Source organism: Pipistrellus hanaki, assembly GCF_964339955.1.
Source record: "Pipistrellus hanaki genome assembly, chromosome: X".
Taxonomy (NCBI): Eukaryota; Metazoa; Chordata; class Mammalia; order Chiroptera; family Vespertilionidae; genus Pipistrellus; species Pipistrellus hanaki.
The window spans coordinates 3,533,973-3,560,270 of NC_140524.1; the positions used below are offsets into that span (position 1 = coordinate 3,533,973).

General features: G+C 37.9%; 1 protein-coding gene across 1 annotated transcript in view; it reads right to left on the reverse strand.

Moving 5' to 3' along the window:
- EFHC2 (EF-hand domain containing 2) overlaps nt 1–26,298 on the reverse strand; it is a gene marked incomplete at its 3' end in the record, with an annotated part of 139,345 nt that overhangs the window by 70,039 nt on the left and 43,008 nt on the right. Inside the window, exons 3-8 of the mRNA XM_084870884.1 lie at nt 25,807–25,957; nt 12,908–13,131; nt 8,406–8,657; nt 6,929–7,042; nt 6,413–6,551; nt 2,732–2,903 (exon numbers count right to left, since the gene is read on the reverse strand). Coding sequence (XP_084727010.1) covers nt 2,732–2,903; nt 6,413–6,551; nt 6,929–7,042; nt 8,406–8,657; nt 12,908–13,131; nt 25,807–25,957 — 1,052 coding nt within the window. The remainder of the gene's footprint in view (nt 1–2,731; nt 2,904–6,412; nt 6,552–6,928; nt 7,043–8,405; nt 8,658–12,907; nt 13,132–25,806; nt 25,958–26,298) is intronic.

A 26,298-nucleotide genomic window follows, 5' to 3' on the forward strand; every position in this document is an offset into this window, starting at 1 on the left:
CTTAATAATATATTCTCACCATTTTTACAGTTAGAGCAAAACTATTCTCTCTACTTCAAAATGTTCTACAACAGCATCTGACTCCATAAATGTTATCAAATTCAGGGTGCTGTCTCTTTCTTTTCCTTCTCCTGGTCTAACTACATGTTCCCTTCATCATTTTTTCTCCATAGATTCTCCTGCCCCTTTATTTATCTTAAATAGGACTTCAATATTTACCCCACATCCTTTTCAAATATTTGAAACATTTTCCTACCACTTTCCTCCCAACTTCTTTCTCCAGGGCCTTCTCTCTGAAACATCAAAAAGGTAGATAAGGGAGGTACCTACCTTCTATATGTATGACTCAGGGGCATATTTTTCCTCATGTGTATTAGGAAAACTTTTACAAATCCATCTTTTGAAATTATATTCAGCCACGTGAACAACCTATGGTTACTAAACTCAGCTAAACCTCTCAAATTAAAGCCACATTAATTGTAACAGAAAAAGATTCATAGATACAGAAGCATTTTGATGGTTGCCATATGGGAGGGAGGAGGGGGGATGAAAAGAGGAAGAGATTAAGAAGCACAAATTGCTTGCTGTAAAAATAGTCAGAGGGTATAAAGTACAGGATAGGGAATGTAAGTCAAGAATATTTTAATAATTATGTATGGTGTCAGATGGGTACTAGACTTACTGAGTAATCACTTTGTAAATTATATGAATGTGTAATCACTATGCTGTATACCTGAAACTAATATAATATGTCAACTGTAATTGAAAAAGAACAACCACATTAATTTCCAAATAACATTCCCAAAAACACATAAATCATGGAAGTCTATATGACAAGGGTAGGCAAACTACAGCTTATGAGCCAAGTACAACCTGCCATCTATTTTTATATAGCCTGTGAGCTAAGAATGGATTTTACATTTTTAAATGGTTGAAAAAATAAAAATAATAATATTTTAATAGGCAAAAATTATATGAGATTCAAGTGTCAGTGTCCATAAACAAAGTTTTATTGAAACAGAGTCACACATTTGTTTATGCACTCTGTGGCTGCTTTCACCTGCAACTGCAGAGTTAAGTGGTTATGACAAAAGCCATATGGCCAGCAAAGCCAAAAATATTTACTATCTGACCCTTTAAGAAAAAGTTTGCTGACCCCTACTCTACACCATTTCCTAGGGACTATCATGAGGAAATATATACAGAACATATTATATATGTTTCTGTATACACACACACACACACACACACACAAACACACACGTGTGTATATCAATGTAGATATATATCTAATAAAGAGGGAATATGCTAATAGACTGTCCCACCCTCAAAGATGGTGGTGCCCACAGCCACAGGATGGTGGCGCTAAGTCCCCTAAGCCCCCCAGCCACCCAGGGCCAGTTCAAGGCACAGGCAAGCCTCAGATGGCAGCTGCCCAGCTGCTCAGGGCCTCCCGAGGCTCAGGTAACCAGGGCCAGCCAAAGCTTGCACTGCTGGCAGTGGCAGCAGCAGAGGTGTGATGGGTGTGTTGCCTTCCCCTGATAACCTGGTCACCTCCCGCCCCTGAGGGCTCCCAGACTGTGAGAGGAGGCAGGCTGGGCTGAGGGATCCCCCATCCAGTGCATGAATTTTCATGTACCAGGCCTCATGTGTGTGTGTGTGTGTGTGTGTGTGTGTGTGTGTGTGTGTATGTGTGTGTATGATTTTAGGTGCTTCCATGTGACGCTTATTAAAATAACCACTCATAATCACTCAATGGCAAGGATTTGGAAAACAGGGAACCCTTGGGCACTATACAGGATAGGGAATGTAAACTGGTACAGCCACTATGAAAAACACTATTCAGGTTCCTCAAAAAGTCAAACATAGAACTATCATATGATCCAGCAATTCAACTTCTGCATATATATTTGAAGGAAATGAAACCATTGTCCCAAAGAATTATCTGCAACCCATGTTCACTACAGCACTGTCTATAATAGTCTAAACATGAGAACAACCTAAGTGTTCATTGACAAACGGGTAGATAAAGAAAATTCAAGATATGTCACATATGTACAATGGAATGTTATTCAGCCATTAAAAAGGAAGGAAATCCTGCCATTTGATACAAGGATGGAACTTGAGGGCATTATGCAAAGTGAAATAAGTCAGACATACTTATTATCTCACTTATATGTGGAATCTAATAAAACCAAACTTACAGAAATAGATATCAGATCTGTGGTTGCCAGAGGCAGGGAGTGGGGAACGTATGAATTAGATGAAGATGATCAAAAGGTACAAACTTCCAGTTACATGATAAATAATTTCTGGGGATGTCATTAATATACAACACGGTGACCATAGTTAACCATAGTATCTGTATATTTAAAAGTTGTGAGAGTAACTCGCAAAAGTTTTCATCACAAAGAAAAATTATAACTGTGTAAAGTGTTGAATGCTAACTAATTTCACTATGGTAATCAGTACATACACATAGCAAATCATTATATTATAGAATGTTATATGTCCAATTATATCTCAGTAACACTGGGAAAAAATATAATAACCACTCAAGTAAGAACCTGTTAATATTTGCATGTTAATTGACTTCATTAAAAAGTCATAACTTGTTCCTGGACTTTAAATTAGATGAGCTGAGGAACATCTGTATCATCTTGGAGACTATAGTATACATTTGAACACATTTGGGAAAAGATCAAACCAAAATCATGGTCCCGTCAAGCACCTATCATTTTCCATGCTCTTCTTGAAGGCCTCCAGATCAGGACGAACTATGGGCACAAGGCCTATGCAAGAACGGAGAGAATCCTCTTCAGAACCAAAACCGGTATAAGGTGGAAATTCCTTTTTTCTTTTTGGAGGAGTTGGAGGCTTGCATGGAATTGAGGGAAAGTTCTCTAGAACAAAGCAAAGGCAAATGAAACATCAATATTATTTTTGCTCTGATTATGGCTGTTTTGAAAGGTTTGTTATGTTTTCAAGATGAACGTGGAGATATTTGTAGACTATTTTAAACTCTTTCAAACAAAACACAGCAAAATCCTGTGAGGGTAGGTTTCAATCATGTTTACAAAAACCACAGAACTCACTCAGTAATCGTCATTGGTTCAAAAGGAAAGAAAAAAAAAAGAAACTATGTCAAATAAGTAAACATTTGTCTTTTGTTATCACATCCCATTTCTGAATATTTTTGTTCATCCTGATTTTTCCAGTGATGTGAAAATTCAAACTTAGAAATGTATTCCACCCATTCCATATTTTAAACTGTAGTTTAGCTCTCTCATATCTTTAGTCAACACTCACTAATCAAATTCCTTTCCAAACAGGATTGACTCCTCACTATTCTGCCTTTAACTTTCCCATCCACTGTCCCCTCCTGCTGTACACACTGTAAGCCCTCTCCCTTTTCCTCAACTCAAGTCCAGACCACAGCCCTTCACTATCTAGTTCAACAAAAACCAAATTTTTTGTTACCAACCACTGCTCCAGGTTGCTCTTGCCACTGCCCACAAAAGGACTACCATTGTATAAAAAAAGTGTCATTTGTAACTCAAAGAAATTCATATAAGCAATGATTTCCTTTTCCATTGCCAAAGTTCTAATAGATGGAAGAATCCAGCTTTAGTGCACACCTCTGTAATTGAAAATGTGCATAATTTGTCATCCAGGACAAACTAACTCTTTAAATTAAAGGACATTTTTTATACTGATTAAAAGGTTAAGGGTTTGAGGCTATTTCTAATTCTAATTTGAAAAGTTCACATTTCCTTAGACTTCCTCACAGCCTTTGTGTGAACTCCTCTCAAGCATACTCCCCCATATTAATCTGAGAAATCTAACCAAAAGAGAACACATATTGAATAGCAAAGTAATTAAGAATGCATTCTACACTTTCCTGTATAATTACAGATTTCATAACACAGTGTTGTTTTCTCAACTACATAATTTTTGCAACAGATTTAGGTAACAAAAGAACCAATTTAGTGTTCCTCTGCACCCACAGTGCCATCTAGTGTATAAAAGTTGAGAACAGTTCACTCCTCATGCCTGACCTAACACCACATACACCTTTTTGGGTATTCTGACTCGAGATATAATTTCTCTGGGTAATCGCTACAATGCTTTGTACTTGCACCTGAATAAGTTCCCTGACTTTGGTTTTCCATCATCCTGCATTTTTCAGGTATTAAAAAATATTTGGTGAATGAATGAAAAAGTATACATTTCTGTACAAAGCATCTTCCCAAATATCTTCTTAAACTGACATTCTGATGGATCTTTGAGACACATCTGTTTTTCAAATAGTCTGATTCCTCTAGTTCCAAACAACTTGTAAAAATATGTATATTGAATGTCTATTTGCAAACAACTAGGTTCCAATAAATTTCCGGAGATGTGATTTATTTTTAAAAGGAATCTTAATATTCATTCACAGTGATTTACTAATTGCCATCTCAGTTGGAAACAATGCTAGGAAAAGCCTTTAATTACCTCAAAGTTGATTTTGTATGTTCTAGTGAAGCAGATACAGACCCAGGTTTAAGGAGACTTAAAGCTTAAATAATTTGGAGAAGCTCTTCAAGACAAAGAATGACAAATTATTAAGACAAAATTAGGCCCAGAGCTTGGAAAGGAAGGAGCCTACTTGTACCCAATGCCTAGGTCAAATGATTTAGATGGGATGTTCATTTTGAAGTCAAATGATTATAAAATCCCATAGTTTTCTAGTTCTAGCTAGAAATCCTTAGAAATCATTGAACTCTCAATCCTCTTCACTTCATAAGGGAGGGAACAGAGGTAAAACTGTTAACTCCATTGAGGCCATATGGTGAGACTAGCATTTCATCCCTGTCACCATATCTTGGGATGGCTAATTTGCTCAAATGACCATTAAACTCTCATCTTGGATGTCCTGTTGTTTCTAGCACCAAGAGTTCAGAGATGGCTAGAGGTGACTCCATATCAATGTTGCTTTAAGTTTTTGCTCATCCTTAATGTCAGCACCACCTATTAAGTGTTGATGGGCAATGCTAGTTTGGTTATCCCAGCCACTAATAATTAATAATAATAAAGTCTTCTTATAGACAAAAAAAAAAAAAATAAACAAAACAAAAAAACCAAACCAAAAAAAAAAAAAAAAAAAAAAAAAAAAAAAAAAAAAAAAAAAAAAAAAACAATAACCCACGGAAAGAATTCTAAGCACAAACAGTTTACATTCAAATCCCTGTCCCTTCGGTGAAAGAAACACCTGCTGGAGCCTCTGGAGCCTTTTCCAACCTTCATGCTACAGGAAAGTCCGACAGGTCTCCATCTGCCAGTCAGTGTTCATCCACATGAAATAATGAGGGATTAATATGATACAGCCCACAAGCAAGCCCGGGCCAGTGGGATGACCAAGTTGCCTAGTTGGGGGTAGAGAGGTCACACTGGACCATTTTGTGGAAGAATTCTATGGAATCACCTTCTCCTTAGAAATCTTAAATGCATTAAAAAAATCATCTTTTTAATCATCAGATTGGGTTTTGCATGGGGGTACAGATATCTCTTGGATTTCTATCAAGCCCTCTGCTTCTACATAAATAGAAAGCTTACTCAAGTACCTCTCTTGAGACTGTGGCCAACTCCTTCTCTTAGTCTGTTTGCCATTTTTTCTCTCCCCAAGTATGTTGTGGTATCATTGGTTAAGAGAAAGTACTAAGCACCAGGTTTCACAATGCATTAGAAATCTCTCCCTGGTTTCCTTTTAGGGAGGCCCCTAGCTGTGCTGCTGGTGCTTGTTCGTGACTTCCTGCCTGTGGCATTATAGAGTGGAGACACCAGGTATTCCATTGACCACAATTATGGACAAGGAAGGCAATATAACTACAATTATTAATGGGACTTTGTCCTAGTTTGGGCATCAAGAACACCAAAATATACTGCATAGAATTTGGTCATTCTTATGAATTTAGAACCAGAATAATTATAAACAAAATTAAATTGTCAAAAGTAACTTAGAACATTAAGTATATTAATTTAACCTTCCCAAAAAGTCAGGAAAAGCAAATAGAAAGATTCTAAGAGAGTATTTATTCATTGCCCGCCTAGCCCGCATCACGCATATAATTTCTAATCATTAGTTACATTAAGTACACTGTTGTTACTCAAGAAATGTTGTGTAATAATAGTGTCTGCTAAGTGGGAGATTTAAACATATGTTATGAGAAATATAAAAAGCCAGCATGACTATAAAATGCATCATAATTTACATTTGCATAATTTTCTGTTCAAATGCATAATGCTCATATTATAGTCGCTTTAAAGGCATAAACTACTTTTTATATGAGTTTATATAGTAAAATCTTAACTAGAGAAAAAGATTCTAAGTGTTCAACATTATTTTCTAATTGACAGATGCATCACTTACGAATTCCATATTTAGTCCTATAATAAGTCTTGGTAAATTCATCACAGTCACAAAGGAGCACTTTTCTTCCCCACACATTGATGCTGGCTCCTATGGTCAGGTCAGTATCTTTGTAAAAGTCTTGTACTAATTTTGAATCCTAATGAAAATAAAGGAACACAACACTGACACCACAGACCCTCCAAACATCTAACCCTTCCCAAAGGAAAAAAGCAATTTTTAAAAACTCAATTATATCATTTATAGCCAAATTTTTAAAATCAAACCTAAAGACAACTAGTCGATACCAACTTTAAAAAAATTATTTTAGCAATGCAGTGCTACTCAACAGCAATGCAAAGCATATCTTTACATAAGCACTTAAGCATGGTTATTATTGAAAAATGGCAATGCAATGTATACACTTATTAATTTCTCTCACAATCAGTCTCACAAGGGAAGAATATGTAACTCACCCCACATTTCAGGTTCCAGGGATGTCCCATTGAAACAGTAATAAAACATAAGGTTCCTCACCTTGAATTTATCCAACATGTAGCCATGCACTCGGCTTACATTATAGCCATTATACACATTGAGAACTATTCTATCTGTTACGTCTCCTGGTTGATGGACTCCAGGTGGGCCATACTGGAAGACAAAAACCAAAGCAAGGTGTGGTAGACAGTCTCTAAATACAAAAAGGGGCTCAAGTGGGAAATATGAATTGCATGGTCATCCACAAGAAAACAAGACATTTACTTTATCTACCTGTCCCTGTGCTTCTTCATCCCCTGCAGGCTGGACTATACTCCGCCCATCCATCAAAGCCCTGGGAAGCTTCATCTTTCCCCATGACCTCTCCCATCCTACTGACCTGTCCCTAATTCAATGTTCCATAGCACCTACCCGCAGGATTAATCCACTTTTTGTGGTTCTCTAGTTGCTTCATCTTTTCCCTTCACTGAGCTACAAACCATGCCTTGCCTTATTTTTTTTACTCTGCTTAGCATCCCGCCGGATCCTGAACTCAAGAGGTATTTGCTGGCTGAGAGAGACAGTGTGGTAAGATAGCAAGAACAACAGAGTGTGGTCAATTTCTAACAGAAACCATGGCGTGGAGAGAGCCAGAACACTCCTCAGTTCTATACACCCTGGAGGTGGTCCAGCAGTTGCATAAGTTTCAGGAAATACCTTAATTAACTTACAGATTCACAGTGATCAGTTTATCATATACAGATGAGAAATGTGAATCATCTTGGATACGCGTGACATAATATGTAAGTGCAAATGTGTGAATATATTATATATGGTGCATAAGTAAGCCACATAACATAGAAAAACAGTACATTTGGACACAAACTGTCTCTTCACCACTTACTAGCTACAGAACTTGGGGCCAGGCTTTTATCTTCAGTTTCATGTAACCACAATAGTACTTATTTCTTGCTTTCTCAAAAGATGTTTAGGGTGCCAGGGGAACACCTACCACTACTGTATCTTTCCCCCACGAGAAAATGCAAAGCTGTCACTGATGCTAGCCATTGGCTAGTTGGTGATTGGTGGTTACTCTCAGAAGAGCCACTCCTGTGTGTGTATGTGTGTGTATGTATGTATGTGTGTGTACACATTCACAACACAGGCCAATACCATGGGATCTCCTCAGTAGGATACAGAGGCCAAAGACCAAAGTCCCATTCAAGGCCATAAGCAACTTTTTGACTAGAGAGTCATTTACTTTCATAGGACTGAATAGGTAATTTCTCATCCATTTGACATTTTCCCTTTATTTGCCTTATGCCCAGAATATTCCAACTACAATTTGTCATATCCTCTGCATTACTTTCCAAGATGGATATTAATATAGGGCACAAAATATGAAAGTTTTCTAAACTCTTGAAATAATGTATGGTAACTGTCATCACATAGTTATAACACATGACATTCCAGTGAGTGAGCAGAGTCTCTCAGCCCACAAGCAAACTCAAAAAGTCGTTCTGTGTCCACCACTCACCTTGGGCAGCTTTCCCCTCTGGAGGAAAAATGACATAGGATCCCGGCCTGAGTTATGGGGCAGCAATTCTTTGATTTCAATAGTGTCATCAGCCAAGAAATAATGCAAGATGAGTTGTCTAAAGTCCCCAAACATTGAGGCTGTGTCATCCCACATACAGAAGAAGCGCAAAACTTTCCCATCATACTCAAGGAACTCTTTCAGTGTGTTGAAGGAATCATAGGGACGTAAAGGTCGCACATAGTCTAGTATCTGAAAATGAAGAAAAGTTTCATAATAGTTGTGGTTTGGGTATAAGCACCTAAGCACCTCTGGGATGCAAGCAATCAAAGAACATAAAGATATATTTTCCATAGACTAGTCTATATTTTTTTATTTCAACTAACACTGATGTATAACCGATTACATATATATATATATATATATATATATATATATATATATATATATATATCCACATACACACACTGAGTGGCCAGATTATTTTGCGTTCAGATATCATAATAATCTGGCCACTCAGTGTATGTGTGTGTGTGTGTGTGTGTGTGTGTGTGTGTGTGTATGTTATAACCAGTACATGTAACCAGTTTCAACCTTAAAATATAATCAAGTATTAGGAAGGTTTAATATTAAACATTATTTTAATGCACTAAAATTTATTCCTATCATATTTTTAAAAACTAATTCTTCTCAGACTTCAAATTCTTGTTTATGAAATGACAAAACTAATGCATAGTGACAGAAATTAGAATAGCAATTGCCCCTTGGTAGTGGATTGACTGGAAATGGGAACTAGGGGACTTTTAGGGGTGACAGAAATATTTTACATCTTGATTTTCATGTTCGTTACTAAATTGTACACATTTTTCAAAACATGTTGATCTGCATGCTTAAGATCTATACATCTCTGTTAATTGTATCTCAGTTAAAAATTATCTTTTCGATGAAAATTCATATCTGAATATTCTTACTCGTCCAAAGGTTTTTGTGAAGGTAAAAGGGAAGAAATATATTCATGGTTTCATTTTGCTCAAAAGCTTTAGGTATTGAGAATCTGAAAGTACCATGGAAACAGAAGCAGAACAAATGGAAAACTTCCTAATCAGCACAGAGCCACTGCCTGGGCTCTGTCCCCCAACCCAGGAACCACTAGCTCTGCAGTCTTCTTGGTGCAACTCCTCTCCATTGGTACGTTCTCAGCCCAGTCTTGGAGCAAAGCTGCTCCACTCTATCCAATGTAACCAAATGGGATTGGAAGTGCTCATTGGCAAGGGAGATGTAGTTTCACATCAATTTATGTAATCTGGTGTGTCAGTTCTCAAAAATTTGTACCTGTCCAGGGCAGTCTACATGCAGACTTATCCCAAGAAAGGAGGGAGACATAATCAAGTGGCTCCCCAGTTAATACTGATATTTTTTAAAAATATATTTTATTGATTTTATTACAGAGTGGAAGAGAGAGGGATAGAGAGTTAGAAACGTCGATGAGAGAGAATCATTGACCAGCTGCCTCTTGCACACCCCCTACTGGGGATGTGCCCACAACCAAGGTACATATCCTTGACCGGAATCGAACCTGGGACCTTTCAGTCCACAGACCTACACTCTATCCACTGAGCCAAACCGGTTTTGGCTATCCCTGATATTTAAATGAAATTGTGGAACCTTTACTTTCATTGATTGGAAAAATATTTCTTCAGCATTATAAGGCTTCTAAGACATGTATTATTGCTTACATACTATTGGGGCTCTTTTCAGTTTAAGTTAAATGATTTTGTTTTGTTTTGTTTTGTTTTTAATCCTCATCAGAGGATACTTTTCCACTGATTTTAGAGAAAGTGGAAGAAAGAGGGAAAGACAGAGAAAAATATTGATGTGAGAGAAACACATTGATTGGTTAGCTCTTGTGCATGCCCCGACCAGGGCCTGAGCCCAGGAGAAGCCTGAAACCTAGGTAAGTGCCCTTGACTGGAATAAAATTCAGGACTCTTTGGTCTGTAGGCCAATGCTCTATCCACTGAGCAAAACCAGCTAGGACAAGTTAAATTTAAACAATGCAGCAAACACTGGATAAGTAAAAGCATTAAAATCAGTATAAAAACCTCTTATTAAACTCCTAATTTTTCACAGATTTCTGTATCTATTAAAGAACTTTCTCCCTGAGGGAATAAATGCAAAAATAATTCTCCCAATCTGAAAGGAAATTACTTAAAACATTTCTAGGATGTTCTTGGTATTTATTCTCCATTCTTGGCACAAAAGAATTTTTTCTTTATAAACCTATGAAATTGCACAGTGCTGTATGCATTTCATATAATGCATCATCATTCACAATCACTATCATATAATACCAACTGTTAACTGTTACTGAATGAATGTAGCTATATGTAAAAGGTGAGAATTCTTATGGATCCATTTCTTTTAGGTTCTTACTGTTGGTTCTAAAGATGTATTTATCTAGACTCGTTCATCTAGGACATTTAGAAAAAATAAAAATGAGCCAAAACCACTAATCTCCTTGCATGACAATATACACTGAGTGGCCAGATTATTATTATCTCTGAATGCATAATAATCTGGCCATTCAGTATATATCTTATATAATAAAAGGCTAATATGCAAATTGTCCCCTCTACCAGGAGTTCGACCAGCAGGCAGGCCGGCCAATGGCCCATGTCCCCTGTCCCTGGCCAGGCTGGCCTGACCCCACCCATGCACAAATTCATGCAATATATATATGTGTGTGTGTGTGTGCATATACATACATACACACACTGAGTGGTGAGATTATTATACGTTCAGAGATCATAATAATCTGTCCACTAAGTGTACACAGGTATAATGCCACAAAGATTTCACCTTGGATACTCCAGGATCAACAATATATATTTTTCAGAAGGGTTGTATGCCTACAACATTAAAGAGTAATTCTGCTGGGGCTAAAAGGCAAGAACAGATGAATGATTCTACATGCAGCTTTTAACAAGAGATTAAAACAGAATCAAAAGAGAATTTTATTCTAACTTGGATATTATCTTTCTGCAAGGAAATGAATTACAAATTTTATAAACAATAAAAATGAGATTAATCTATAGAGGCAGAAATGAGAATAGTGGTTAACCCTGGGGAGGAGAATGACTGATTAGAAAAAGGCATGAGAGTACTTTGAGGGGGGGGCGAGTAAAAATGCTCTATATCTTGATTTTGGTATAGATTACATGGGTGTATGTATATTTTAAGACTCATCCAACTATATGCTTAATTTCTGTGAATTTTACTATGTATAATCATACTTCAATAAGAAAAAGGAATCCCTAGCTGGTTTGGCTCAGACTGAAGGGTCCAAGGTTTGATTCCTGTTAAGGGCACATGCTGGGTTGTGGGCTCGATCCCCAGAAGCAATGTGCAGCAGGCAGCTAATCAATCCTTCTCTCTCATCACTGATGTTTCTATCTCTCTCTCTCCCTCTCCCTTCCTCTCTGAAATCAATTTAATATATATATGAGAACAAATGGCAATAATGAAAATCAAGTAAGAAGCAAAAAATTTGAGTTCAAGTCCTAGAAAGAACATTGACTAGGTATATAACCTTCTACATGACACTTACCCTTTTGGGTGTTCAGATTATTTTATAAAACATAACATTTGGACCAAGGGGTCATTTAAAATAAACTTTAGAAAGAAAACAGTGATACAATAAATACTTATTCTTTCCTCCCTACACTAATCGGGGTCATACTTTTCTTTCATAATGGGGGAACATCAGAATCATGGCCCTCCTTACTCCTCCAGAACATCTCTGTATCTGATGCCACCATAAGGAGAGGTGGAAGTTCCAAGGTAGAAGGAAAAAAGTAAAAGATGTACCCAAGGCTTGGTTTAGTAAAGCAGTAGAAAAGAAGCAAAAATTTTTCCCAGAGTTAGGGAACTAAAATGGGAAAAGACAATACCAAAACCATTTGGCTCAGTGGATAGAGCGTCAGCCTGTGGACTGAAAGGTCCCAGGTTCGATTCCGGTCAAGGGTATGTACCTTGGTTGAGGGCACATACCCAGTAGGAGGTGTGCAGGAGGCAGCTGATCAATATTTCTCATCGATTTCTCTAACTCTCTATCCCTCTCCCTTCCTCTCTATAAAAAAGCAATAAAATTATATATATATATATGGAAAAGAAAAGCCAGGTAAGTGTGGATTCACTGTCAGAGACAACAAAACCAACTGCGGGCTCTTAGAAATTGTCCCATGTGGGTGGCTTACTGAAGACTCCTACTGCCTGAAAGGACGTCTCCATGGAGAGAAGTGTGGCCAGGGGCAGTTAGTGAGACTTTCTAACACTGAGGCTGACAGCCAGCGTTCCCTCCAGCCCAAGGGACAAGTGGACAACTCCAGCAACAGTTGTCCTCAAAGTTCTTTCACATCTGCATCAGAAGTAACCAATACCCTCTGTTGACTGAAGGGATTCTCATTTTGAAGAAAAGAACTCACTATATATCAACTTCTTACCTCTTTCCGCAACTTTGTGTAAGGATCATCTGGACACTTTCCCGGGGGGTTCAGTCTGACTCCTACTTTCTTCAAAAAGTTTTTTGTGAATGTATTACAGTCATAAATCTTGAAAGTCCGGCCATAAAAGACAACATCTATGTTGATATTGAAATCATGTATAGTATAAAACTCTTCAGCATTAGGAGGTGGGAGAGGAATCCGGTGACGCCGGATGGAAGTCCCTGTGATGTGAAATAAAAAACAATTGTTTCATCATGCAGCTAACAAGGAAGAGGTCACAGCACATATCAATAACAGCCCCAAATACTTTCCTACAACAGTGATCTGGGCAAAGGGCTATTTCTTGGAGGCAGCATTAGTATGTTCAAACTCTGAGGAAGCCAGAAGAAGCTGAGACTTCTGAGGTCCAGAGTTATTTGACCAGTCTTACATATTATTAGAATTGCCTAAGTGGTACTAGGGAAGTACTTTAATAAACCATAAAGACAAGGGTAGGAGGGAAGAAGAGGGCATAAAAAGTGAACACACCAGACACTGTCACCATGCCTTTTTCCAGAACAAGCATGGTCACTTTCATCCAATGTGAGCATACTAAAAAAGGCACTAAGAGTTTGCCATGGCAACAGCTTGCGATGATGCCTTTTTCTTCCCAGTTTCTGTGTGTCTCTTTAGGTCTTGTGTTCTAAGCTGTGAGAAAGGGAGGGTGTGGGAGGTCTCTGATATGACATTGTGGAGGAAGGGACAACAACGTGGATGGTGTGAGCACCAACCACCTTAAATGGCAGTTACTGGAAGAAATCCACTTGAACTGAGTTGGCGGGTGCTACATGGCCTCCGGTGCTGGGTGTAGGGTTCACATCCTCACCAACAAAGGGTCTGCATCTGTGTGTACACTGCCATTCAATGCTGAAGCCACTGAAGTTGATGTGACACCAGTGGTGTGATTAATGACAGGTTTCTTAACTCTAAGATTGCTATGCAAATTATCTGATACCTCTTATGGTTATTGCCAGGATTGAGTAAAATGCATATGCAACACTTAGCATTAGATTATAATAAGCATTCTGTGGAAGTTAGCTGCTGCCATTGCAATTTTTCTTTCACTTATTCACTATAGTATCTTAAACACTTTGCACAATGCTTTGAGCACAATAGGCATTCAAAAGTATGTGTTGATATACTCTGGTTTCTTTTCAGACCAATTACATCTTCCACCTTTTACAAAAAAAAAAAAAATGTGTGTTGAATAATTCTGTCACTATTTCAAAAATCAAAGCAATGAGATCCCCAAGCAGATTGTTTACACAAAATGTATACTCTTGGCTCAAAAATATAAGGTAATAAGCTGCATTATGGTAGGTGACAACACTATGATTTACAGATCCTATAAACATAAATGACTTTATGCTGCTTTGAAGCTTTGCAGAATCTTCTTTCCTCTACCACCCTCTTCTCTCTTCTTCTTCCTCTGTAGCCTCTTTCTACCTCCACCCAACCATACCCACAAAATGAGCATTATCAGAGGCTCCATAGTTTTAGACAGTGCTCTGGGACAAAGGTTCTGATCCCATCCCATATTTTACTTCCAACCGTATAATGCCCATTCACTTCTCTTGAAAATATGGACCCCAAACACCTAAGTGCACTCAAAATGGTGGCTTGCCACTGGATTCCCTTCCTAGATAAGGGTACCAACAACACCACATCACACAAGGCAACTTACCCAAACACTGCTGAAACCTGCTGTCAAGAACTGTTTATAGTTTGTGACTTTATTCTACTTGCAAGCTAATGAGTTAGCCTGCCAAACATTCAAGAGATGCTTTGGTTATAAACAAAGGGCAGTTTATTAACAACAATACTAGTAGTAAAAACATCAGCATTTTTTGCACCAGTTTCCTGAGCTTCAATTCCCACAAGTGATACCAGATCCTGGTAACTCCTGAATACACAGTGGGTTTCAGGAGAGGAACCCCGAGCGTAGGGAATCCAAATCTTTTATAATGGGAAACAATCATTCCTGCCTTTTGTCTCAGAGGAAGACATTGCTTTTATTAGACTAGACCTGTGTTCGGCAAACTCATTAGTCCACAGAGCCAAATTTCAACAGTAAACGATTGAAATTTCTTTTGAGAGCCAAATCTTTTAAACTTAAACTTCTTCTAACGCCACTTCTTCAAAACAGACTCGCCCAGGCCATGGTATTTTGTGGAAGAGCCACACTCAAGGGGCCAAAGAGCTGCATGTGGCTCGCAAGCCGCTGTTTGCCAACCATGGGACTAGACAGTAAGCATGTCTGTGCTTTGTTATGGAATGAAACACCACCTCTACTTTCCAAGGCTATGAGCAAATCGGTAACTTACTCCAGAGGGAGATACTATCTTTGTCTTCCAAATCTGTTTGCTACATAAACATCCTTGAACAGAGAGTAGTTGGTACCTCTGCTTGCATGATCTACAGAAGTGCAAAATACCCATGGAGAATTATCTCTCAACATAGCTGACTAACTGAGGCTTGAAAATCTACTTTAAAGTAAAGGGGCCTGACTGGTATGGCTCAGCGGTTGAACATCAACCCAGGAACCAAGAGGTCACCAGTTCAATTCCCAGTCATGTCAAGGGCACAGGCAAGGATTTTAGGCTTCATCCCCAGTTGGGGGAGGGGCATGCAGGAGGCAGCTGATTGATTATGTTTCTCTATCATTGATGTTTCTATCTCTTTATCTGTCTCCTTTCCTCTCTATAAGAAATCAATAAAACATACTTTTACAAAAAGAGTAAAGAGAAAAGACAAGCATAGCAAACTGGGGCTCTAATGGCTGAAGAAAAATTGGCTTGTGTGACCTCTGTATATAAGTGTTTCAGTACAAAAATGTCATGCAATCTTCTTCATTTTATATAGCACTGAGAATGGCACCTATACCCAAGTCTAGAAATACTCATTAAGTATTCATTACAATTTATTGGGGGGCATTTAATGAATATCTTTATGTGCCAGGTACTGTGTTAAGCTCTGTTCCATTATTCTACTAATCATCTTTTCACTCTGTTGAAAGAAAATTTACTGAAATCATTTTCATCTTCTTTTCTTTGTAGAAATTTTTAATTAGTTGGTACATTAAATTAAAAAAATAAAACTATAAAATTAGAACTGGCCTTCAATATTTTTAAATGTACTACATAAAAGATGAAATAATTTCACTGCAAAAAATTACATTCCAATTAGCCTTTAGTTCATGCCACTGAAAATAGTATGCAAATTACTTAATCATTCAAGATTAGACATTTAAAACAAATTGCATACTTACACATCTATGAAAGCATGGGCATTTCAGGTATTTTCAGAAACCATTATATACCACTTTAAAAAATACTTACATTGTGACAGTTTTTTTTAAATACATAAGATTCATTCAGTAGTCAGGAGCTTCTTCAAAAATTCCATCTATCTTACATTTGTACTTTATTATAAAAATCCAAATAAGCAATTTCTATTCAGTAAGATTTTAAATAGAAATCCTATATTTTCCTAGGTAGGAAGAACTAGCCCACCTACTGAGCTTTCAATACTAATCATCATCATAATTATCATAGCCCTAAAGTATGCTTTCATGTACATTTTCTCATGTAATCTCCAATAATCCCAATGAGGCAGATAATGCATGAAATGAAAATATTCAGCTTATGGATAAGAAAACCAAAGCTGGACTAGCTAAGTGGTGTGCCTAAAGTCACGCCCTAACAAATGGCAGAAAAAGATCTTCAACCTGGGTTTTCAAGCTCAAAGTAAATACCATTACTTTCCACAGCTTGCACTGAACTATATCTCACTGTACTGAAGCCACCAATTAATTAAGTGAAGGAATGTCGGAGTTTTGTAGGCAAAACAGGATAGAAATAGGGAGAACTGACAGCGACCATGAAAGGGAGAGAGATGATAAAGCTGCTCTTCCCTCGGAGCCTGCATATCCCAGGCCCCCACACTCTTTCTTATCTTAGCTCCCATACTTCTTTCACCAGATGGTTTTCACAAGTTTTTCGTGGTAACAGAAACAGATCTGACTGTCCAAGTGTTGGAAAAAGAAGGCAGGTCTAAAGCCAAATAAAAAAAACTTTAATAACAAGAAATCCAAAGTCACAATTCCGTGTTGATCAGAAAACTAGTGTGGGCCATTTGAAATGTATTGTTGCACATGAGAGCCTCCAATAATATATTCGAGGATTCTCTCAATTGTGTCCTTTGGGAATTGAAATTTCTATTTATTGATAATGTGTGTGTTTATAGTCTTCCATGATACATGACAGAAACCCCATCAGCAGGAATTTGTTCTGGAATATCAAAGAAATGGGCAGGATGTCATATCTTTGGCACACACTGAAAAACACTCATGATCATCAGGCTATAAAATAAAAATAATGCTACAAAATGGAAGAACAACACCAGAAGCACTATATTTGCCCTTTAAATCTTTAGATGTTTACCTTCTACACTGTCCCAAGTTGGGCAGATGTCCAGGCTCAGATACCTGCTTTTAAGCTCTTCCTTATCTTGATATTTTACATCCCTCTTCCAATTTTTAAAGGCCCTGCTATCTGATTATACTCGCAAGCTTTAATTTTCTAACATCTCCCTGTGGTTTAGATCAAAATGATGACAGATCCCTTTTTGTTTAATGTGTTTTCATTTCACTTGGTTGAGATTTGCTTTAGATCTTTGCTCATACCACTAAATTTAGTTTTTAGGAATTTACCTCCCAGAATTAAGTATGTTGTGTTCATTTTAGTAACATTGTAGACCTAGGATACATCCAATGAAAACAAGAGCTGGTTCTTTGAAACGATAAACAAAACTGACATATCTTTAACCAGACTCATCAAGAAAAAAAGGGACAGGACCTCAATAAATAAAATTAAAAATAAAAGAGAAGTAGCAACTGACACCATATTGATACAACAGCTTGTAAGAAAATACTATTAAAAATTATATGTTAACAAAATGGACAACCTGTGTAAAATGGGTAAATTTCTAGAAATATACAATCTTCCAAAACTTAATCAGGAAGAATCAGAAAATCTGAATAGATCAATTATAACTAAAGAAATCAAAGGAGTAATAAAAAATAAAATTAAATTAAAAAACTCTCAGCAAACAAAAGTCCTGGACTCAACAGCTTCATAAGCAAATTTTATCAAATATTCAAAGAAGCTAAGAACTATCCTTCTCAAACTATTCCAACATATTTAAGAGAAGGGAACACTTCCAAGCTCATTTTTATGAAGCTAGCATTATCCTAATTCCAACCCCAGATAAAGACAATAGAAAGAAAAAAATTATAAGCCAAAATCCTTGATGAATATAGATGCTAAAATCCTCAACAAAAGATTAGCAAACTGGATCCTGCAATACACTGAAAATGTATTGCAGGATCCATGATAAAGTGGGATTCATTCCGGAGAGGCAAGATACAATATCCGCATATCAATAAACATGAAACATCACAAAAACAAAAAGAAGGGTAAAAACTACATGATCATACCAACAGATGCAAAAAAAAAGGCACTTGATAAAAGCCAGTACCCATTTATGATAAAATTGCTTATTGAAGTGGGAATACAGGGGTCATAGCTAGGCATAATAAAAGCCATATATAATGTTATATATCATAACATCATACTCAGTGAACAAAAACGAAAAGCATTTCCCTTAAGAACAGGAATAAGATAGGGAAGTCCTCTTTTACCACTCTCATTCAACACTAAAGGCCTGATGCATGAAATTTGTGCAAGGGGCTCAGCCCCCACCACTGCAGCTTCATCCAGAAGATCACCTAGAAGGACATCCAAAAGGATGTCTAGTCTAATTAGCATATTACACTTTTATTACCATAGATAGATCAGTGTTCTTAACCAGGGATACACTAAGAACCAAGTTCTAGACCCCAGGCCTACAGTACAGAATCAGAAATTCTGGTGGTAGGTCAGAAGATTCTAATTATCTCTCTCAACAGAAAACTGGTATAGCCTTATCAGAATATCATAACACATTTATAATCATTATCATTTCTTTAGCATAGATTAATTTGGACATGGTAGTATTTGACAAACAATTTTTCTATTAGACAATTGGAGGTAAAACTATTGGGGTTAACCTCTGATATTCTTGGCTCAGTGTAAATTATTTAACTACATTGCAACAAATTCTACAAATATAACACATCTAACCAAAAAGAGAATAATGTCCTGGCAGTAAATGAAAGCAAGCCTTAAAGTGCAACAGTGATTTGACTTACAATACACATTATCTCTCTGACAGCCAGGATTCAGGAACATTACAAATAAGTTCTGATTAGAAGCTGCATATAACTGAATGCCCGTTATGGCACCTTGGTAAGGGATGCTTCTTTGTTTTTGGCTTATTCTAAACTCCCCTCTCCCTAAAAACTTTACATGATAGGAGGGCAACTAAAAGGGAGGCTAAATCCAGGTGCACGAATTTTTAAACATTCTGCTCCACACAAAAACAAGCAAACCAACAAGTGTATCTGGCCTCCTAGTTCATTTGGAAAATATTGAAACCCTTAGAAAGTGACAGGAAGACCATCAGTGTGCAGCACCTAAATGTGACCCCTAGCCCCTTCCCAGGGCCCTCAGGCACATGAAAAGCAGTCCCAGACCACTCAAGACACAACTGAAAGAACTACTACACACCCCATCCCAGGTCAGAGCCAATGATTCATTGTGTTTTCTTTTCGCCAGTTTTTTTTTGTTTGTTTTTTTGGTTTTTTTTTATTTAGAAAAAGGCTAAAGAAGGTACTGTATTTTCCGGCGTATAAGACGACCCCCCTAATTTTACAGTTAAAACATAGGTTTAGGCCTATATTCGCTGTATAAGACTACCCCCCACTTCCGAGGCAACACCAGTTCTTTTTTTTAATAGACCGCTTCTCTGACTTTGACCAATCTGAACAGGCTTTTTTTCCGTTTCAAGGTCGTCTTATACGCCGGAAAATATGGTATTTAAATTATTTTTCAAAGTATCCTCTATTCAAACAGACTTTCCTTCACAAAAATCATCATATTAAATTCCAAGAGAGATTGGTTTCTCACTAAACAAAGCTTGGTTATTGATGTTTGCTTTCCACAGGACTTGCTAGAGCCCATCAGGTGTCTTTTTTTTTTTTTTTTAACATATTTTATTGAATTTTTTACAGAGAGGAAGGGAGAAGGATAGAGAGTTAGAAACATTGATGAGAGAAACATAGATCAGCTGCCTCCTGCACAGTCCCTACTGGGGATGTGCCCGCAACCAAGGTACATGCCCTTGACCGGAATCGAACCTGGGACCCTTGAGTCCGCAGGCCAACGCTCTATCCACTGAGCCAAACCAGTTAGGGCCCCATCAGGTATCTTCACTCTGCTGACAAATTCGGCTCGTTACATATCATGATTACTATGTATCCTATACAAACCCCTTGAGCTGTGTCTTCACTCAGAGAAACCACCTCATCAGAATGAGCCAATCAGAAATTCTGAAATTTTCACAGGATACTTTAGGATTGTCTTTTACTCAGGGTTTGTTTTTGTTTTTTCCCCCTGGGTGTTTATGAATAACATTCCCTACTATTTACATAAAAATCATTTTGAAATAAATCACTATGACTATCTTCAATTTGCCTTTGGAGTCTGCCTATGTGAGATTTGAAACCAAGAGGATGAAAAATTGAAAACTCTTAATAAAAGAAAGGATCTTGCAATTCATTTGTTTTCTTGGATAGTTTAATAAAACCAAGACTCACTGGGCAGGTGCCAGTGAGCTCCAGGAATATGAGTTTTCACTTAAAAATAATAAAAATCAATGCAAGTCACTAATGCAGGTTCAGGATGTCCTAGACTTCCTGTCCCTCACTTGTATAAATTTGGTGTCATGTAGGGAAGGTAATCAAAAATAAGGAAAGCTTATTTAGAGAATATCAGAGTAAAGCATTTAAGTGTAAACTTACAAGAAAACATTTTTTTACTAAAACAATACGTCACTTACCTAATAGACACACTTATATAAAATACATGCTCATGGAAATTAAAAATTATAAATTTTCTTTCTTTTCTGAAATAATTCTTCAAGCATTTTCTAATACATTATTGTAAACCTTTAAAAACTGCCTTATACGTGTTAGAAATGACTCTAAAGAGTCAGAGAACTCTTATCCATTTACAAAATAAAATGTCACTTTCAACGTTAAAAATTTGTGAAAACCTTTTTTTAAATATCAAGGCTGCCTTAGCTGGTTTGGCTCGGTGGATGGAGTGTCTGTCTGCAGACCAAAGTGTCCCAGGTTTGATTCTAGTCAAGGGCACCTACCTCAGTTGCAGGCTCCTCCCAAGCCTGGACCCTGGTCAGGACATGTAGAGGAGGCAACCCATCGATGTGTTTTTCTCACATTGATATTTCTCTCTGTCTTTCCCTTTCTCTTACACTCTCTATGAAAATCAATGGAAAAATATATCTGGGTGAGGAATACACACACACACACACACACACACACACACACACACACACACACTAGTGGCCCAGTGCACAAAATTCATGCACGGGGGGGTGGAGGGGGAGCTGTTTCTCTCAGCCCAACCTGCACATGCTCCAATCTGGGGGATTGAGCCTAAACCGGCAGTAAGACATCCTTCTCGCAATCTGGAACTGCTGGCTCCTAAGCGCTCACCTGCCTGCCTGCCAAATCACCCCTAACCACTCTGCCTGCCAGCCTGATTGCCCCCAACTGCCCACCCTGCTGGCCTGATCACCCCCAACTGGCCCCCACTAGTCTGCTGCCCCCAACTGACCCCCCAGCCTGATTGCCCCAACTACCCCCCTACCAGCCTGCTCGCCCCCACCTGTCCCCATACCACCTGCTCATCCCCAACTGCCCCCCTGCCAGCCTGCTCTCCCCCAACTGCCCTCCCCTCCTGGCCTGATCACCCCTAACCACCTCTACCTCAGCCCTGCCACCATGGCTTTGTCAGGAAGGTTTCCGGAAGGAGGTCTCCCAGTCTAATTAGCATATTACCCTTTTATTAATATATATATATATATATATATATATATATATATATATATATATTAAAGCATTTCCATATTTCCTAAAAGATTTACCATTAAATCATAAGTTATTCAAATGAAAAGACCAGAGAGTAGAGAACATATCAGTTAAAACGCAATGAATAATGAGGACAGCTCATATTGCAGCCTCAAACAAATTCTCCATTCTCCCTCCACTAGTAAAATCAAGTGCAGACACCAAATCAAATCTTCTTCCTCTTTCCACCACCTCAACAGAAGCTCTATTCAAACATGGTAGAATAAGCCTAGTTGTATTCATGATCTGAACACCCCTAATTCACCATCCACATCTCTAGTCTTGACTTTTTCCCTGAAAACACATGTCAAGGTTCCACCTGCCTGTTAGGCAACACCATACAGATGTCCCAACACACTTTCAAAGTCCTCATGACCCAAACAAACATATCTCAGTTCCAAACCCAATGCTTCTCCTTGCTCCATGCTCCTGGGCTTTATTAATGCATCAACCACACAGTGAGCTCTGATGCAATCATTTAAGGCTCAGATGGAGCAAATTATCTCTCTAAGCCTGTTTCCTTTTCTGTAAAAACCATCAATGACCTATTTTAGATGGTTGTTAGGGGATTAAGTAAGAAAATGATAAAGTAAACACTTTATCATTAGATATTCCCCTTCCTCATACGGTGTATTTAAGCACTTCTCACAGCCTATCAACTCTGCCAACCAAATGTCTCTAAAATCTTTCCCCTATTTTCTATTTCTATCATCAAAGTCCTGGTCTCGACACTCAGCATTTCTAACCTAAACAATTGCAAAACTCTTGAACTAGTCACCTGTTCCCTTCTCTCTCTCTAAACCTGCTTTCCTATAAACTCCACAAGATAGGCGTATAGCAGGTCTTATTCCTTTTCCATTTTCCCCAAAACAAGCACAGTGCCTAGCAGAGAATATGTTGGCAATGCTAACTGACTCCCAATTCATTATCCAGACACAATGAAGCCATGCTCTAAGAAGAAGTTTAATCATCCTGCTGGCACGGCTCAGTGGTGGAGCATTGACCTATGAACCAGAAAGTCACGGTTCAATTCCCAGTCAGGGCACATGCCCTGTATGGGGGGAGGAGCAAGAGGCAGTTGATCAATGATTCTCTCTTATCATTGATGTTTCTATCTCTCCTTCCCTCTCCCATCTTCTCTGAAATCAATAAAAAAAAATATTTTTTAAAAATTAAGTAAAACCTCATTCCCTTGAGCATTGAAGGAAGTCCTTTGCATACTGACTCATGACCAGCTTATTCTCAAGGTCCCAAAATTCCTCTATTTCTCCCCCTAGAATCCAGTATAATATATCAATATGAAGGCACTAAGCCAAATAAGTAGCAAATAAACAGTTTATTCAACATAGGCAGAAAATCATAAAATGCATTAATAATGATAAATAGTAAGTAAAGCATGTATATATTAAACAGAGAAAGTTATGGAAGAACCAAGAGATAACTAATTTTCAGTATATATTAAGTATACATGAGGCACCTGGGTTCTAAATATTCATCATACACTAATCTACAAGATATGTAAATATTCATGAGTACTCAATATTCATGAGGCCTTAATTCGGCCACTCATCCTTTGGTGATACACATTCTGGCCCCATGTGTCCTTTGCCCAAGAAACAAAGAAAAGTCTCTACTATTCAGCAGGTGTATTGGTGAGCTGCAGCTGTGGCCAGGCCCACTGTCCCTTCATCTCTCTGATGCACTATGTGCCATTACCCCAAGGTCCCTTCTGTCTTTGGTCCTTCTTGAACTTCCACTATGGTCTCCCAACCTAATTAGCAGGAAGAGATGATGCAGCAGAAAGAGACACATAGGACCATTTTTTTATTCCAAGATTCAGGCAAGGTGGTCATTCCACTCACTTTTACCCTGTCCTAAGTGTGTGAACCTACTTCATCTCCTCCCCACTGGTTCTTGCTATGCATTTGAAATCATTTTAATGCATTATGTGACTGATGCATTTTAATTTGGCCCATGAGGCTTCTGCTCTGTGGTCTCTGGAAAGCCCATATGCATGCTTCTTGGAAGCCACCATTGCACCAAGGTAATATCCCACACTGTACTCTGGCTGCTTTGTTCAAGGAGCAGAAATGGAATCATAGAGATCTATTAGGCAGCTATTCCATTATTCTAATCAAGAAATAAGGTTATTCAGGGTTACAATGGTAGCAAAGGGGACAGAGAAACATGAACAGATTCAAGATATGTTTTGCTATTAGAATACAGAACAAAGATGGTGGGAGTAAACAGCAGGAAAAGTAAATGAAGTAGAGACAATAGTCAGAGAAGGCAATTTCAGAGCCTAAGCTATTAGAGATGGCAGTACTCAGAAAGACAAAGAGATAATAATACATCCAAGAATCATGGTTTGTCAGAGATTAAAGGGGCCTTGGAAGGTCATTGACACCAAACACCAAACTCCCTTCTTATACCTCTACTAACTGTCAGTGAAAAATAACCCCTGACCTGCTCCCAGGACCATCCATCTATACCAATGACCAAAACAAATATGTGACTCCCTTCTCCACCCAACCCTGACTATGCTCATCCAGAGCCATCCACTATAAGTTCTGGCAGCTCTCTTTCAGAAAAGTATTCCTTTTACTGAACTGGATACTGATCTATTAGAACCTGTTCTTAAGGATACAGAAAATTAGGTCACCCCTCCTCAACATGATATCCCTTTAGATTTCTGAAGACATTTATCAGGCACACCTAAGTATTCCCTTTAAAGATTTTTCCATTTCAATAATTTGCCTTATATTCGACAATTTTCAGTTCTTTCCCCATCATGGTTGCTATACACTGAAGGCATACTGCACTCAGCATTGTCCCACATGATTGACAAATAGCATAAACAAGAAATCAGCCACTTCCCTTATCTCTGCCATGCTTCTAATAATGCTTCTCATGTGGCCACATCACAGAGTTAACTCTTGTCTGGCAGAAGTGGAATATGGATAAAGATGACTGGTGTTCATGGGGTGAAAGAACAATAACCCTCTGTCAAATATCATCAAAGTCTGTAGTTAACGGGTATGAAGATGAAAGGGTGGTTGAAGCAAATGGCACTAAATTAAAGAAAAGAGAGAATACTGATCTGGAAGTGGCAGTAGAAAACAATCCTCTCTCTCCCGTTGAGAGTGTTTATTGTGAAGAAAGTAATATGATCATAGCAAAAAGACCAAAATATCTAAAGAGAAAAAGTCAGGCATGAGAGAGTTTGCTCATACTAGTATATCACCTGAAAGAATACAAGTATGTCACAGAAGAGTGAGAGAAGTGGCCAATGTTGAGGTAGGGGGCAAGAAATCTGATAAATCACCATTAGTAAATACAAGCTAATAGCATGTGTATATTCACCATTGCCAACAAGTTAAACACATAAGAAGTAGCATGTGGTCTTTTTTCTTTTCTTTTCTTTTCTTTTTCTTTTTTTAATCCTCGCCCAAGGACATTTTTTCATTGATTTTTAGAGAGAGTGGAAGGGAGAGGAAGAAGACAGAAAGGAAGAAAGAAACATTGATGTGAGAGAGACACATCAATTGGTTGCTTCCTGCACTCGCCCTGACCAGGACTGGAGAGCAAGCCTGAAATCAAGGTACTTGCCCCGGAAGGGGATTGAACCTGGGACCTTCAACACTCGCTATCTACTGAGCCAAACCAGCTAGGGCAGCATGGGGTCTTTTTAAAAAGCTACAGAAAGACAGTACATAAAGGCAGAAGTTTAAAAATAAAGAACTATAACTCTGCTTTAAATAGATACCTTGAGGCAGTCCACTATTTTTTATCTCTGGTTCATTCACTTGAATTGTGTCATCTTCAAGGTAGAAATAGATTTTATAGCGTCTAATTCTATAATCTTCTATCCTTTTATCATCCATTTCAGCTTCTTCATAGGCATCAAAAGATAATACCTGTTGGAATCATAATTAGAAACTAAGAAATAAAAAATTCAGCAAACTTAAAATCAATAAAGCTAACTTACTGTCCATATCCTTTCTGTTACTGTAAAGAAAAAAAAGTTGAGGCTATTTTGCAAGAAGATATTCTACACATCAGCCATGATGATGAATATACAATCCAGATTTCAGTATATAAAGATTATTTTATATTTTCATCACCATCTGGTTTTAAATGACATTAAAGCAATAAATCCATCATTCATCTCTACTATAAATTGAATTGTCTGTCTTTGTAATTTCACAGTGGGGTTCTATATGTATGTGTTTTAAACAAAGTAATGTTCTTTCTCACA